The sequence below is a fragment of the Macaca fascicularis genome, chromosome 3 (assembly GCF_037993035.2).
Source record: "Macaca fascicularis isolate 582-1 chromosome 3, T2T-MFA8v1.1".
Taxonomy (NCBI): domain Eukaryota; kingdom Metazoa; phylum Chordata; class Mammalia; order Primates; family Cercopithecidae; genus Macaca; species Macaca fascicularis.
Genome location: NC_088377.1, coordinates 52,076,677 through 52,090,934, shown reverse-complemented (window position 1 = coordinate 52,090,934; position 14,258 = coordinate 52,076,677). Strand labels below are relative to the sequence as shown.

The 14,258-nt window shown below is 48.4% G+C and overlaps 1 protein-coding gene across 11 annotated transcripts in view; it reads right to left on the bottom strand.

Moving 5' to 3' along the window:
• Nucleotides 1-14,258, bottom strand: part of HIP1 (huntingtin interacting protein 1) — a 206,890-nt gene that overhangs the window by 9,483 nt on the left and 183,149 nt on the right. For all 11 annotated transcript variants that reach the window (XM_045389667.3, XM_065541793.2, XM_045389666.3 and 8 more), the window contains 10 exons: nt 14,037-14,180; nt 13,444-13,579; nt 11,985-12,071; nt 11,684-11,791; nt 11,015-11,151; nt 6,134-6,244; nt 5,002-5,060; nt 4,168-4,261; nt 2,312-2,412; nt 1,951-2,056 (listed from right to left, as the gene is read on the bottom strand). In XM_045389667.3, the coding sequence (XP_045245602.2) occupies nt 1,951-2,056; nt 2,312-2,412; nt 4,168-4,261; nt 5,002-5,060; nt 6,134-6,244; nt 11,015-11,151; nt 11,684-11,791; nt 11,985-12,071; nt 13,444-13,579; nt 14,037-14,180 (1,083 nt within the window). The remainder of the gene's footprint in view (nt 1-1,950; nt 2,057-2,311; nt 2,413-4,167; nt 4,262-5,001; nt 5,061-6,133; nt 6,245-11,014; nt 11,152-11,683; nt 11,792-11,984; nt 12,072-13,443; nt 13,580-14,036; nt 14,181-14,258) is intronic.

The window sequence follows — 14,258 nt, the reverse complement described above, 5'->3', positions numbered from 1 at the left end:
TCCCTGGTTCAAGTGATTCTCCTGCCTCAGCCTCCCAAGTAACTGGGATTACAAGTGTCCACCACCACACCCGGCTAATTTTTTGTATTTTTAGTAGAGACGGGGTTTCAAGATGTTGGCCAGGCTGGTCTTGATCTCCCGACCTCAGGTGATCCACACACCTTGGCCTCCCAAAGTGCTGGGATTACAGGAGTGAGCCACCGTGCCCGGCCTGATTCAAATTTGAAGACTAATAAGGAGGAGTTGTGGAATCTCAGAGATAAGTCAGGTAACCTGTTTATGATGCCAACCTATTCCTTATTTGAGTGTTTCTTGAATGCCAGGACTGCTAATAGGAAGTTGGCATTGCTGGGACTCTCTAAGGCCACTTGTAACGGATGTGAGGAAAGTCACGAGGGACATGTGTGGTGCACTGGGTACAGACGTTCCTTGCTGTCACATGAAAGGACTCTAAGGCTGGGTGTGGTGGCTCACGCTTGTAATTCTAGCACTTTGGAAGGTTGAGGTGGGTGGATCACGAGGTCAGGAGATCGAGGCCATCCTGGCTAACATGGTGAAACCCTGTCTCTACCAAAAATACAAAAAATTAGCTGGGTGTGGTGGCGGGTGCCTGTAGTCCCAGCTACTGGGGAGGCTGAACCAGGAGAATCACTTGAACTCGGGAGGTGGAGTTTTGCAGTGAGCCGAGTTTGCGCCACTGCACTGCAGCCTGGACAACAGAGCAAGACTGTCTCAAAAAAAAAAAAAAAAAAAAAAAAAAAAAAAAAAAAAAAAAGCTGCTGTAAGAGGATGGTATGGGACCCTTAAGAGGCTGAATTTGTATTTGGAATCGAATCCACCTGAGCCCTGGATAAATCATCTGTTGTCAGGTCCAGTTCCATCCCACCATCCAAGTACTGTCTAACCTAGCCAAGTACTATCTAACTCCTAAGTACTCTCTAACTGAACCAAGTACCATCTAACCTAACCAAGTACCATCTAACCTAGCCAAGTACTCTCTAACCTAGCCAAGTGCTGTCTAACATAGTCAAGTATATCCCTTAGTACTCTCTAACCTAGCCAAGTTCCATCTAACCTAGCCAAGTACTCTCTAACCCCTTAGTACTCTCTAACCTAGCTAAGTACCATCTAACCTAGCCAAGTGCCATCTAACCTAGCCAAGTACTCTCTAACCCCTTAGTACTCTCTAACCTAGCTATGTACCATCTAACCTAGCCAAGTGCCATCTAACCTAGCCAAGTACTCTCTAACCCCTTAGTACTCTCTAACCTAGCTAAGTACCATCTAACCTAGCCAAATGCCATCTAACCTAGCCAAGTACTCTCTAACTCAGCCAAGTACTGCCTAATGCAGCCAAGTACTCTTTAACCTAGCCTAGTACTCTCTAACCTAGCCAAGTGCTGTCTAACATAGTCAAGTATATCCCTTAGTACTCTCTAACCTAGCCAAGTTCCATCTAACCTAGCCAAGTACTCTCTAACCCCTTAGTACTCTCTAACCTAGCTAAGTACCATCTAACCTAGCCAAGTGCCATCTAACCTAGCCAAGTACTCTCTAACCTCTTAGGACTCTCTAACCTAGCTAAGTACCATCTAACCTAGCCAAATGCCATCTAACCTAGCTAAGTACTCTCTAACTCAGCCAAGTACTGCCTAATGCAGCCAAGTACTCTTTAACGTAGCCTAGTACTCTCTAACCTAGCCAAGTACTGTCTAACATAGACAAATATATCCCTTAGTATTCTATAACCTAGCCAAGTTCCATCTAACCTAGCCAAGTACTCTCTAACCTAGTCAAGTACCATCTAACCTAGCCAAGTGCCATCTAACCTAGCCAAGTACTCTCTAACTCAGCCAAGTACTGCCTAATGCAGCCAAGTACTCTTTAACCTAGCCTAGTACTCTCTAACCAGGCCTTCCAGGGTCCTAGGAGGTCCAGCACAGGTCCTACCTTGGATGCAGCCACAAGCTGGGCTGTGCTAGCAGCAATTTCATGCGAACACACCATTAGCTCCTCAAATTTCCCTCTGCCTTGTACCACCAGATCAGCTGCATCCCTGATGGAAAACGACAAGAGGGACTAGGTTTTGGGCAGATGAGCCGCAACTCCTCCACAATCCCACCTCCAGACCCCCAGCATCACCCTGTGTCCCCTGGGAGAGCCAGGCTCCCTTGTAAACTTGGTCCTATTGACTTCCTGATCAATAGTTTATTGATCAGGGAGAGATTCTTTTCCCTTCCTTAGCTATTGTTTGGAGTGGATCAATGGAAGAGGGGTCAGGGGAGGAGCCTTGGTACCAATGGATACTTACACCATGACAGTGGCTCCCCAGCCCACAGCCTTGGAGGCTGAGATGAGTCCTTCTGTCCATCGAGAGTTCTTGGCATAAAACTCTTTAGGGGATGCTGTACCCTAGGGAAGAAAAAAATAGTCGTAGCCACCTTTTACTGAGCATGTACTATATGGCAGGTGCTTTTATATATATATTATCCCAAATCATCCTCATAGTAACTCTGAGACATAAGCATTAGTATTCCCATTTCACAAAAAAGAAGATTCAGAGACAAAAATGGCTTTTCTGGCTGGGTGCAGTGGTGCTCGCCTGTAATCCCAGCACTTTGGGAGGCTGAGGCAGGTGGATCACTTGAGGTCAGGAGTTCAAGACCAGCCTGGACAACATGGTGAAACCCTGTCTCTATTAAAAATACAAAAATTAGCTGGGTATGGTGGTGGGTGCCTGCGATCCCAGCTATTCAGGAGGCTGAGGCAAGACAATCACTTCAACCTAGGAGGCGGAGGTTGCAGTGAGCCGAGATCGCGTCACTGCACTCTAGCCTGGGCAACAGAGCAAGACTCTGTCTCAAAACAAAACCCTGGCTGGGCGTGGTGGCTCATGCCTGTAATCCCAGCACTTTGCAATGCCGAGGCGGGTGGATCATGAGGTCAAGAGATTGAGACCATCCTGTCTAATATGGTAAAACCCCATCTCTACTAAAAATACAAAAATTAGCTGGGTGTGGTGATGTGCGCCTGTTGTCCCAGCTACTCGGGAGGCTGAGGCAGGAGAATTGCTTGAACCCAGGAGGCAGAGGTTGCAGTGAGCCAAGATTGCAGCACTGTATTCTAGCCTGGTGACGGAGTGAGACTCAGTCTCAAAACAAAAAACAACAACAACAATGAAAAACCAAAAACAAAAACCCCAAACAACAAAACAACAAACAAACAAAAAGGCTTTTCCCAAGGTCAGGAAATAAATGGAAGCAAATCTTGGGCTTTTCTGACTCCAAAGCCTGCAGCATTTCTACCATACGATGACATTTCTGTATTGTATATGTAAGAATAAATATTCTCATATGAATAAGTTATGATCTGAAAAGAGTCTAGCCACTCTCTGCGATTTGCCAATAAAAAAGGAGACTACACAGTGAATATATTAAAAATATATATTTCTACTTGGATTTGAAAAATGTTTTTATGCTTTGGAAGTGTCTGATAGTCTGAGGATCTGCAGATAATCCTTGTCCAGTCCATCTTTCTATTTTAGAAACAGAAAACATCGCCTCGCAGGAAGATAAAAGGCACCAGCAAACCAGGCCTGGCTGCTTGCTTTATGGCACTGTTCTCAGGCTCATTAACCCCTCTCTGGACTTACGCCTCCCAAGCTGCAGTGGCATATGGGGAAATAAGAAAAAGAAGATGATGATAATCCCAGCAAAGGCATGAGACCATGAAGTGATGCATTGATAACAGGCTGACAGCAGAGTCTATTTGTAAGGGTGAGTTGACTCTGCTGGTGGAAACAGACAAGGCAGAGCTCCCTGTGAAAAATCAGTCTCAAGCTGGCTTTCAGGATCTGCTTCGTTTGCAAAAGTCCTCATGTCTCCCTCAGAGTACCCAGGTGTGCAATGTAAGCAGGGCTCCCACAGCAAGTTCCAACAATGTCTGCCTGTGCGAAGGGAGCTGGAGTTGGGACCCATGCCTGGCCACCCTCTAGGAAGGTCCTGGAGCTCTGACTTCTCCCCAGGGCCTCTGCTGATGTCTACAGGAGTGGCACCTCTGTGCTCAGGTGGACACACAGAACAAGATGGCAGCATCACAGAGTCTGGTGGAGCGGGAATCTGTCACCAATGCCTGCTCTTCCTGCCCAGGGCCCACATCCACACTCACCCTGCCGCTCTCCACAATCTCTCTCTGGAGGTCCTTAGAGGCTACAATCAGCACCTGAATAGCTTGCATGAGGCTGGTACAGCAACCAAGGATCCTGCCAAACAAACAAACAAACAAAAAGTCGGGGATACACTGAGATCAAGATCCAAGATCAATGAACACGACTGTTCTCCTTTCCACTCCTAGCCAAAGGCAAGCTTGGAATGGGAAAGGGAGGTAAGAAAGGTGCTGAGATTACTGGAACATTCTGCGGGGAGGACCCAAAGGAGAGGCTGGGGAGTGACAGATCGATTGTGGGTCTCCATCGTAAGGAATAGTGAAGTTGTGATTCCTAGGGCTTCTTTTCTTCTTTTTTGAGACAGAGTTTCGCTCTGTCACCCAGGCTAGAGTGCAGAGGCATGATCTTGGCTCACTGCAACCTCCGCCTCCTAGGTTCAAGTGATTCTCATGCCTCAGCCTCCCAAGTAGCTGGCATTACAGGCATGCACCACCACGCCTGGCTAATTTTTGTATTTTTAGTAAAGATGAATTTTCACCACATTGGGCAGGCTGTTCTCAAACTTCCAGCCTCAGGTGATCCTCCCTCCTCAGCCTCCCAAAGTGCTGGGATTACAGGTGTGAGCCACCACGCCGGCCCGGGGTTTCTTTTCTTCTATAGTGAAACAGCAATATTGCTGTCATCGTTAATACTGTCACTGATGATTACATCAACTCAGCCCTTCCCCGTGGCTGCTACTGCTCTCCTCTAATTCCATAATAAGTACACAAAGTATGGCCCGATGCCAGGAAGACGGATCCTGCTCCCCTAGGTCCCACCGTGCCGCTCAGACCAACCTTTCATTCACCTCCAGTTTGACTCCTGTATCTCCTGCTCGGGATTTGCTGAGCATCTCCTGTTAAAAAGAAGCATAGTTTCTAAACGTGCCTTGAATATTAAGGACCCACTAATGTCCTACTATACTTTCAGTCCAACATCGTGTGGTAGCTGAGAAACCTGAATCTGGAGGTCCCTAAGTCCCTGCCCACATCCTTGGGAGAGTCAGAAAAAGAATCCAGACTCTAATCTATTCAGGGGGAGTGCAGCTGTAGCGGGCTGGCTCTATGATCTGTGTCTTTTTTTTTTTTTGAGACGGAGTCTCACTTTGTCACCCAGGCTGGAGTGCAGCGGCGTGATCTCAGCTCACCGCAACCTCTGCCTCCTAGGTTTAAGTGATTCTCCTGCCTCATCTTCCCAAGTACCTGGGATTATAGGCACCCGCCACCATGCCCAGCAAATTTTTGTATTTTTAGTAGAGACCGGGTTTCACCACGTTGTCCAGGCTTGTCTCAAACTCCTGACCTCATGATCTGCCCGCCTCGGCCTCCCAAAGTGCTGGGAATACAGGTGTGAGCCACCGTGCCTGGCCAGAACCCAGGATGTTCTGAAACCAAAGTATCTGACTCTTGAGGAAACCAATCACCTTCTCTCATGAGGACCTTCTCATTTTCTATCACTCAGAAAAACTAGTGAGTTCAGATTTTGGTCTCTCTCTCTCTCTCTCTTTTTTTTCTTAACAATTTAAAAACATTTTTAGAGACAGGGTCTCACTCTCTCACCCAGGCTAGAGTGCAGTGGTGCAATCATGGCTCACTGTAGCCTCCAATTCCTGGGCTCATGTGATCCTCCTACAGCCTCTGGAGTAGCAAGGACTACAAGCATGCACCACCACGTCCAGCTAATTATTTTACTTTTTGTAGACATGGGGTCTTGCCATGATGCACAGGCTGGTCTCAAACTCCTAGACTCAAGTGATCCTCCCAAGGTGCCAGGATTACAGGCATGAGCCACTGTGCCTGGCAAATTCTGGTTTCTGTCTTAGGGGGTCGCCATGGCCTTAATGAACGACTATGACATGTCTAATGAGCAGTGTTGCAGAAGGGCAGCTGCAAAGGCATCGTTTCAGGAGATCCTGCAGGAACCTCCTACCTCTATTCTGGCCGTGGCGGTTTCAATAGCAGCTGAAGTGGCCGCCATCTCCTTGTCCACCAGGTCCCCCAGCTCTTCCTGCTTGATGTCCAGGCCCCTGGGCAGGAGCTCCTGTGAACACATCACAAAGGCTGAACTGACCCTGGGGCCTCCTCCCTCTTCTCCTCTGCCATCTGTAACCCTTACAAGATGGCAGAGGGAGGAGGCCACCCAGCCAACACCTTCTGCAAGCCACGGGGGTTGTTGGGGGGTCTTTCGCAGACCCCATCTGGTTCTCTCTGTGACACGAACTCTGGAACCTCATGCTCCTCCTCACTCAGGATCCATCTCTTTCCAGAATGCCATCGCTGCCTCCCCCTGCAAGGTCATTCCGCCACCACTAAGACCCCAGCCCCTTAGTTGTGCAGTGTCAATTGTACTAGCTACACAGGAGGTGTTTTTACAATTCGTTCTTTTGCTTTTTCTTTTTGAGACAGAGATCTCCCTCTGTTGCCCAGGCTGGAGTACAGTGGCGCGATTTCGGCACAATGCAATCTCCGCCTCTCGGGTTCAAGCAATTCTCCTGCCTCAGCCTCCCAAGTAGCTGGGATTGCAGGTTTGCACCACCATGCTTGGCTAATTTTTATATTTTTAGTAGAGACGGGTTTCACTATTTTGCCCAGGCTGGTCTTGAACTTCCAACCTCAGGTAATCCTCCTGCCTCGGCCTCCCAAACTGCTGGTATTACAGGTGTGAGCCATCACGCCTGGCCCTAATTTTTTATTTTTTTGAGACAAAGTCTTGCTCTGTCACCAGAGATGGAGTGCAGTGGCTTGATCATAGCTCACTGCAGCCTCCATCTCCCATGCTCAAGCAATCCTCCCACCTCTACCACCACAGTAGCTGGGAGTTCAGGGTGCACCACCAAGCCAAGCTAATTTTTTTTTTTTTAACAGAGATGGGGTCTTACTATGTTGTCCAGGCTGGTCTCGAATTCTTGGGCTCAAGTGATCCTCCCGTCTTGGCTTCCCAGTGTGCTGGGATTGAGTTACTGCACCTGGCCTACAACTTTTTCAAATACAGATGATATCTCCCACTTTGACCCTGACTTAACTTTGCTTCCACAGCGACCATATGAGGCAGGTATTATTCCTACTGTGTAGATAGGAAGCCAGGGATCAGAGGTAGAATGTCTTGACCACAGTTATGCTAGCAAATGGCAGGGCAGGGATTTGAACTAAGGTCTAACTAATAGCAACGCCCACGATTTTTAAAACATGTTGTGTTATACATACTAAGGTATAAAATATATATGAATGGTTCAAAGGATAAGAATAAAGACGCATGTTATCCACCACCCAACTTAAAACTTAAGGAATGCTATAAGAAACATCAATACCTTTGGAATCTTATTTGTACTTGTATGCGCCCTGATTCTATCTCCCTTCCTCCCTGCCTTCTACCCCAAGAGATACAGAATTCAAGAGAGTGGTTGTCATGTATTATTTTATTTTTATTTTTTTAAATATAGCCTGTTGCCCAGGCTAGAGTGCAGTGGTGTGATCATAGCTCACTGCAGCCTCCCACTCCTGGGCTCAAGTGATCCTCCTGTCTCAGCCTCCTGAGTAGCTGGGACAACAGGCACACATCACTAGGCTCTGCTAACTTAAACTTTTTTGTAGAATCAGAGTCTTACTTTGTAACCCAGTCTGTATCAAACTCCTGGCCTCAAGTGATCCTCCCACTCCGGCCTCCCAAAGTGCTGGGACTTTCAGACATGTGCCACTATGCCTGGCCTGTCTTATTATTATTATTTTTTAATGCCATATAGCTGCATCCCTAAACAATATATTGTTAAGTTTGAATGTTTGAGTCTTTATATAAAAGGAATCATACTGTATATATTTTTCCATGACTTGATTTTTCACTCAGCATTCTATGTGTGAGATTCATCCTATAACCTAGTAGTTCTGATTCTACATATATACTTTAGAGCAACTGACATGTGTGCATGTATGATCATAGGGGCAAATTAATAACAACCCAAACTGGAAATAACCCAAATGTCTATCACCAAGAGAACAGACAGATGAATTAAGCGATATTCACGCAATAGATATGAGACAGCAGTGAAAATGAATGTATCTTCTTGGATTAATCTCACAGAATGTGGAGTGAAAAAGCAAGTTGTAGAAGAATATATACAGTAGGATTCCATTTACCTGTAGTCTATAACATGTGAAACTAATTCATTATTTAGGGAGGCAAAGATGAAGACAATCATTTTTCTTTCTTTCTTTTTTTTTTTTGAGACAGAGTCTCACTCTGTTGCCCAGGCTGGAGTACAGTGGTGCAATCTCGGCTCACTGCAGCCTCCGCCTCCTGGGCTCAAGGGATTACCCTGCCTCAGCCTCTCAAGTAGCTGGGATTACAGGTGTGTGCTGGGATTACAAAATGAGCCACCACACCTGGCTAATTTTGTATTTTTAGTAGAGATGGGGTTTCACTATGTCAGTCAGGCTGGTCTCGAACTCCTGGCCTCAAGTGATCCGTCCACCTCAGCCTCCCAAAGTGCTGGGATTACAGGTGTGAGCCACCATGCCTGGCCCTGATCTTTTCATTTTTATTTTTTCTTTTTAGAGACAGGGTCTTACTCTGTCACCCAGGCTGGAGTACAGTGGTGCTCCAGTACATGGTTCTGGTACATGTTTGGTACATGTCTGGTACATGGTTCTGGTACATGGTTCTGGTACATGTTTGGTACATGTCTGGTACATGGTTCTGGTACATGGCTCCAGTACATGGTTCCGGTACATGAGTACATGGTTCACTGCAGTCTTGAGCTCCTAGGCTTAGGTGATCCTCCTGCCTCAGCCTCCTGAGTAGCTGGGACCACAAGTGCTCACCATCACACCTGGCCAATTTTTAAATTTGTTGTAGAGACAGGGCCCCACTAAGTTGCCCAAGTTGGTCTCAAATTCTTGGCCTCAATTGCTCCTGGCTGGACGTGGTCTTTTTATTATCTTCTTCTGGAACTCCAATTAGACATTTTATCCTCATGACTTTTATTTTTTATTTATTTATTTTTTGAGTAGAGTTTCGCTCTTGTTGCCCAGGCTGGAGTGCAAAAGCACGATCTCAGCTCACTGCAACCTCCGCCTCCCGGGTTCAAGTGATTCTCCTGCCTCAGCCTCCTAAGTAGCTAGGATTACAGGTGCCCACCATCACGCCTGGCTAATTTTTTGTATTTTTAGTAGAGATGGGGTTTTGCCATGTTGGCCAGGCTGCTCTCGAACTCAGCTGATCCACCTGTCTCGGCCTCCCAAAATGCTGGGATTACAGGTGTGAGGCACCGTGCCTGGCCCTATCCTCGTATCTTAACCGATATACTCCAATTCATAACATTGGGGGAAAAAATGGAAAAAAATGGTACTGCATAGAAACGGTTTTCTTATTTTTCTTTCCCATAGAGTCCATGTCTTTTCTGTCCCTATATACATTTAACCCAATTTCTGGTATACAGGACATATTGACTACTTATTTATAGCAGAGGCAGGGTCTTGCTCTGTTGCCCAGGCTGGAGTGCAGTGGCACAATCATAGCTCAGTGTGGCCTCCAACTCCTGGGCTCAAGCGATCCTCCTGCCTCAGCCTCCCGAGTAGCTAGGACTACAGGTGCGTGACATCACGCCTGTCTAATTTTTTAAAAAATTTTATTTTGTAGAGATAGGGTCTCACTATGTTGCCTAGGCTGATCTTGAACTCCTGGCCTCAAGTGATCCTCCTGCCTCGGCCTCCCAAAGTGCAGGGATTACAGGTGTGAGCCACCGTGCTCGGCCACTACATCTTTAGTAAATGAATAAATACAGTGTTATGTCCATTTTGGGTATTACCTGGCCATCTAGATAAAAATCCTCAGAGACAGGGGAGCTGCCTATACTTCTTCGATATTGCCTAGTGTAATGATGAGAACACAGCAGATTCTCAGCTAACAGCCAGTGAATTAAATATAGCTGGAAAGTCCTTCAGGAGGTTTTCTCTTTTTAAATTATTTTTTATTTTTTATTTTGAAAGAGACAGGGTCTCATTTTGTTGCCCAGGCCTGTCTCAAACTTCTGGGCTCAAGTGATCCTATTTTTTTTTTTTTTTTTGAGATGGATCTCGCTCTTATGCCCAGGCTGGAGTGCAATGGTGTGATCTCGGCTCACTGCAACCTCCACCTCCCCGGTTCAAGCAATTCTCCTGCCTTGGCCTCCCAAGTACCTGGGATTACAGACATGCGCCACCACACTGGGCTAATCTTTGTATTTTTAGAAGACACAGGGTTTCACCCTGTTGGCCAGGCTCGTCTCCAACTCCTGATCTCAAGTGATCTGCCCGCCTCAGCCTCCCAAAGTGCTGGGATTACAGGCATAAGTCACTGCACCTGGCCAGATTTTCCAATTTTATTTTTATTTATTTATTTTTTTGAGACGGAGTCTCTCTCTGTCGCCCAGGCTGGAGTGCGGTGACTGGATCTCAGCTCACTGCAAGCTCCGCCTCCCAGGTTCACGTCATTCTCCTGCCTCAGCCTCCCGAGTAGCTGGGACTACAGGCGCCCGCCACCTCGCCTGGCTAGTTTTTTTGTGTGTGTATTTTTTAGTAGAGACGGGGTTTCACCATGTTAGCCAGGATGGTCTCAATCTCCTGACCTCGTGATCCACCCGTCTCGGCCTCCCAAATTACTGGGATTACAGGCTTGAGCCACCGTGCCCAGCCTGGATTTTCCAATTTTAACAATCTCTTTCTAGAATCAAGTTGTAAGTGCAGAAAGAACTAGCTCAGAACATCACTGATTCCCTGGCCATTCACCAGCATGCACACCCAGAATAACAACGCTCCTCAATGATACTACTGCAAGTACCTCGCCGATGGCCTTGATCTTGCTCAGGCAGTTCCTCATGGCTGTGCTGTCAGCATTCTCAAGGGTTCCCTCTTCCTCCAGGGCGGCCAGGTAGGCGAGGGTTTCCCTGCCGTACTGCTTACAGGCTTCGGTCAGTGCTGGAGATACAAGGCAATAGACACCTTTTTTTTTTTTCTTTTGAGACAGAGTCTCGCTCTTGTTGCTCAGGCTGGAGTGCGCTGGTGCAATCTCGGCTCATGGCAAACTCCGCCTCCTGAGTTCAAGCGATTCTCCTGCCTCAGCCTCCCGAGTAGCTGGGATTACAGGTGCACCACTGTGCCCGGCTAATTTTTGTATTTTTAGTAGAGACGGGGTTTTGCCATGTTGGCCAGGCTGGTCTCGAACTCCTGACCTCAGGTGATCTGCCCGCCTCGTCCTCCTAAAGTATTACAGTGATTACAGGCGTGAACCATTGCACCGGGCCAGTCATTTTTGTATTTTTAGTAGAGACGGGGTTTCGTCATGTTGGCCAGGCTGTTCTTGAACTCCCGACCTCAAGTGATCCGCCTGCCTCAGCCTCCCAAAGTGCTGGGGTTACAGGCATGAGCCACTGCACCCGGCCCAACAGAGACTTTTAAAGGCCCCCAGCTCCCCTGGTCCATGAATAGCCCCTTATGCCCTGGTACTCACAGTCGGCAGGCTCAGGTGGGGCTCTGAGGCTGGTGCTGGCACCATGAGAAATGGCGTCGCTGGTCAAGTGGGCCAGCAGGGTTATGGAATGGAGAAGTCCACTGATGTCTGCCAGGATTGGAAAGGAAGTTTCTCAGGTCTGGTTGATGGTGTCACTTTCATACCCTTTCCTCCCCTATTTTATGAGTTGTCTACACGCCTTTCTTGATGCAGAGGAACCTGTCACCATTTCTGCATTCAGGTGCTTCTCAACCCTGTCCAGCTGTCACTAATGACAGAGACTATCCTTGGCCATTCTTACCTTCCGGGCAGGCCAGATACTGGCTCCAGCTTTTCTCCAGTTGTTCAATGCAGCTGGAAATGGACGTGACTGTGGAGAGGAGGTGATCTGTGAGAGGGAACACAGGGTAAGGTCACAGCAAGTTCTCATAGCTGGCTTCATCCTCGTTAATTAAGCACTGAATAGAGGAGCTTACCTAGTGGGTAAGCTTCTTGCCTAGACGTGAAGTTCATGAGTAATCACCTCTTGACTCAGACCATAGTTTTTTCCTTAGAGAAACACAGAATTGTCTGCTCCTGGTGGATGTTTTATCAGTGTGACCCACTGTCTAAAGCAGTGGCTATCGGCCAGGCGCGGTGGCTCATGCCTGTAATCCCAGCACTTCGGGAGGCCGAGGCGGGCAGATCACAAGGTCAGGAGATCGAGACCATCCTGGCTAACACGGTGAAACCCCATCTCTACTAAAAGTACAAAAAATTGGCCGGGCGCGGTGGCTCAAGCCTGTAATCCCAGCACTTTGGGAGGCCGAGACGGGTGGATCACGAGGTCAGGAGATCGAGACCATCCTGGCTAACATGGTGAAACCCTGTCTCTACTAAAATATAACAAAAAACTAGCCGGGCGATGTGGCGGACGCCTGTAGTCCCAGCTACTCGGGAGGCTGAGGCAGGAGAATGGCGTGAACCCGGGAGGCGGAGCTTGCAGTGAGCTGAGATCCGGCCACTGCACTCCAGCCTGGGCGACAGAGCAAGACTCCGTCTTAAAAAAAAAAAAAGTACAAAAAATTAGCCGGGCGTGATGGCTCGTGCCTGTAGTCCCAGCTACTTGGGAGGCTGAGGCAGGAGAATGGCGTGAACCCAGGAGGCAGAGCTTGCAGTGAGCCAAGATCGCGTCACTGCACTCCAGCCTGGGCAACAGTGCATGGCTCTGTCTCAAAGAAAAAAAAAAAAAAAAAGCAGTGGCTATCACACCTGGGGGCTTTAGAAAATACTACTGCTGGGCCTGGTGCGGTGGCTCACGCCTGTAATCCCAGCACTTTGGGAGGCCAAGGTGGATGGATAGCCTGAGCCCAGGTCTTCAAGACCAGTCTGAGCAACAAACCCCAACCAAAAACTAGCTGGGCGTGGTGTTGCGTGCCTATAGTCCCAGCTACTTGGGAGACTGAGTGGGGAGGATTGTGTGAGCCCAGGAAGTGGAGGTTGCAGTGACCCACCGCACTGCACTCCAGCCTGGGCAACAGGGTAAGACCCTATCTCAAAAAGAAAAAAAAAAAAAAGAAAGAAAATACTAGTGTACAGGTTCTAATGCACAGAGTTTCCAAATGTAACTGATCTAGGATGGGGCCTGGGCACCCGTAAGCTAATGCTGACATGCTGTGGGGCTGAGAGCCCCTGAGCTAAGTCTCACATGAGATTCACCATCAATAGAGGGTCAGGCTGTAAGCACCTGGCCCCTGCCAGCCGGGCAGTTGCAAGTGTACCTGCAGACCCAGCGCAGCTGATGAGAGGAGGTTCTTCAAGCTGGTTCAGGGCGTCTTGTATCACCTGCTCCGCAGCCTTCCTGGACCCCACCAGAAGCATTTTTCGTTGGTCTTTGGCAAGCTGGCACATAGATTCCTAAAAACGGTCCGGGGAGGTGAGAGTCTGCCCTAGACTCCATCATGAACCTGAGCAGCATGACCTGGCTGGGGCTCCTAGCATCTTAGCTCAAGTCATGGCCAATGAGGTCCAAGCCAGTAAGCCTGAGACAGAGAAAGGCGCTTTAGCTGTGTGCACGGGGTGTGTGGCCGCCCACGGAGGCTGTGCGGAGGGATCACTGCACCCCGTTCTCATGGCTGGGAGGGAATGCCAAACTTCCCTTCTGATACAAAAAAGACAGCACTCTGCTTTCCCTCATGCGCTCTGCAGGCAGTGCAGGGCCTGCTGGCATCACACCTACAGAATGTCTGCACAATTGGGCCAAGGCCCCAAACTCCTTCTCAGCAGCCCTGGGGTCCTCCTGGCCTCCGTGCATGCGCAGAGGCCCTCAGTGGGAGTTCACAGGCGCTTGCTTGTGTCTGTGTCTGTGACTTGCCTCTGTGCTGGCCAGTTTGAGCTGAGTGTCCTGCAGTTCTCTCCGAAGAGCGGATAATTCCTCGTCTCTATGAGCTGCGCCGCTCACCAGGCTGTCCCGCTCCTTCTCTAGCTCGGCGATCTGGGCTGCCCAGTTTGCTTCTGACTGCAAAGGTGACCACAAGGAAAGAGGGAGACACTGGTTGAGTTAAACAGTCCCTATTTCTCAGAGGTCCAACCCATC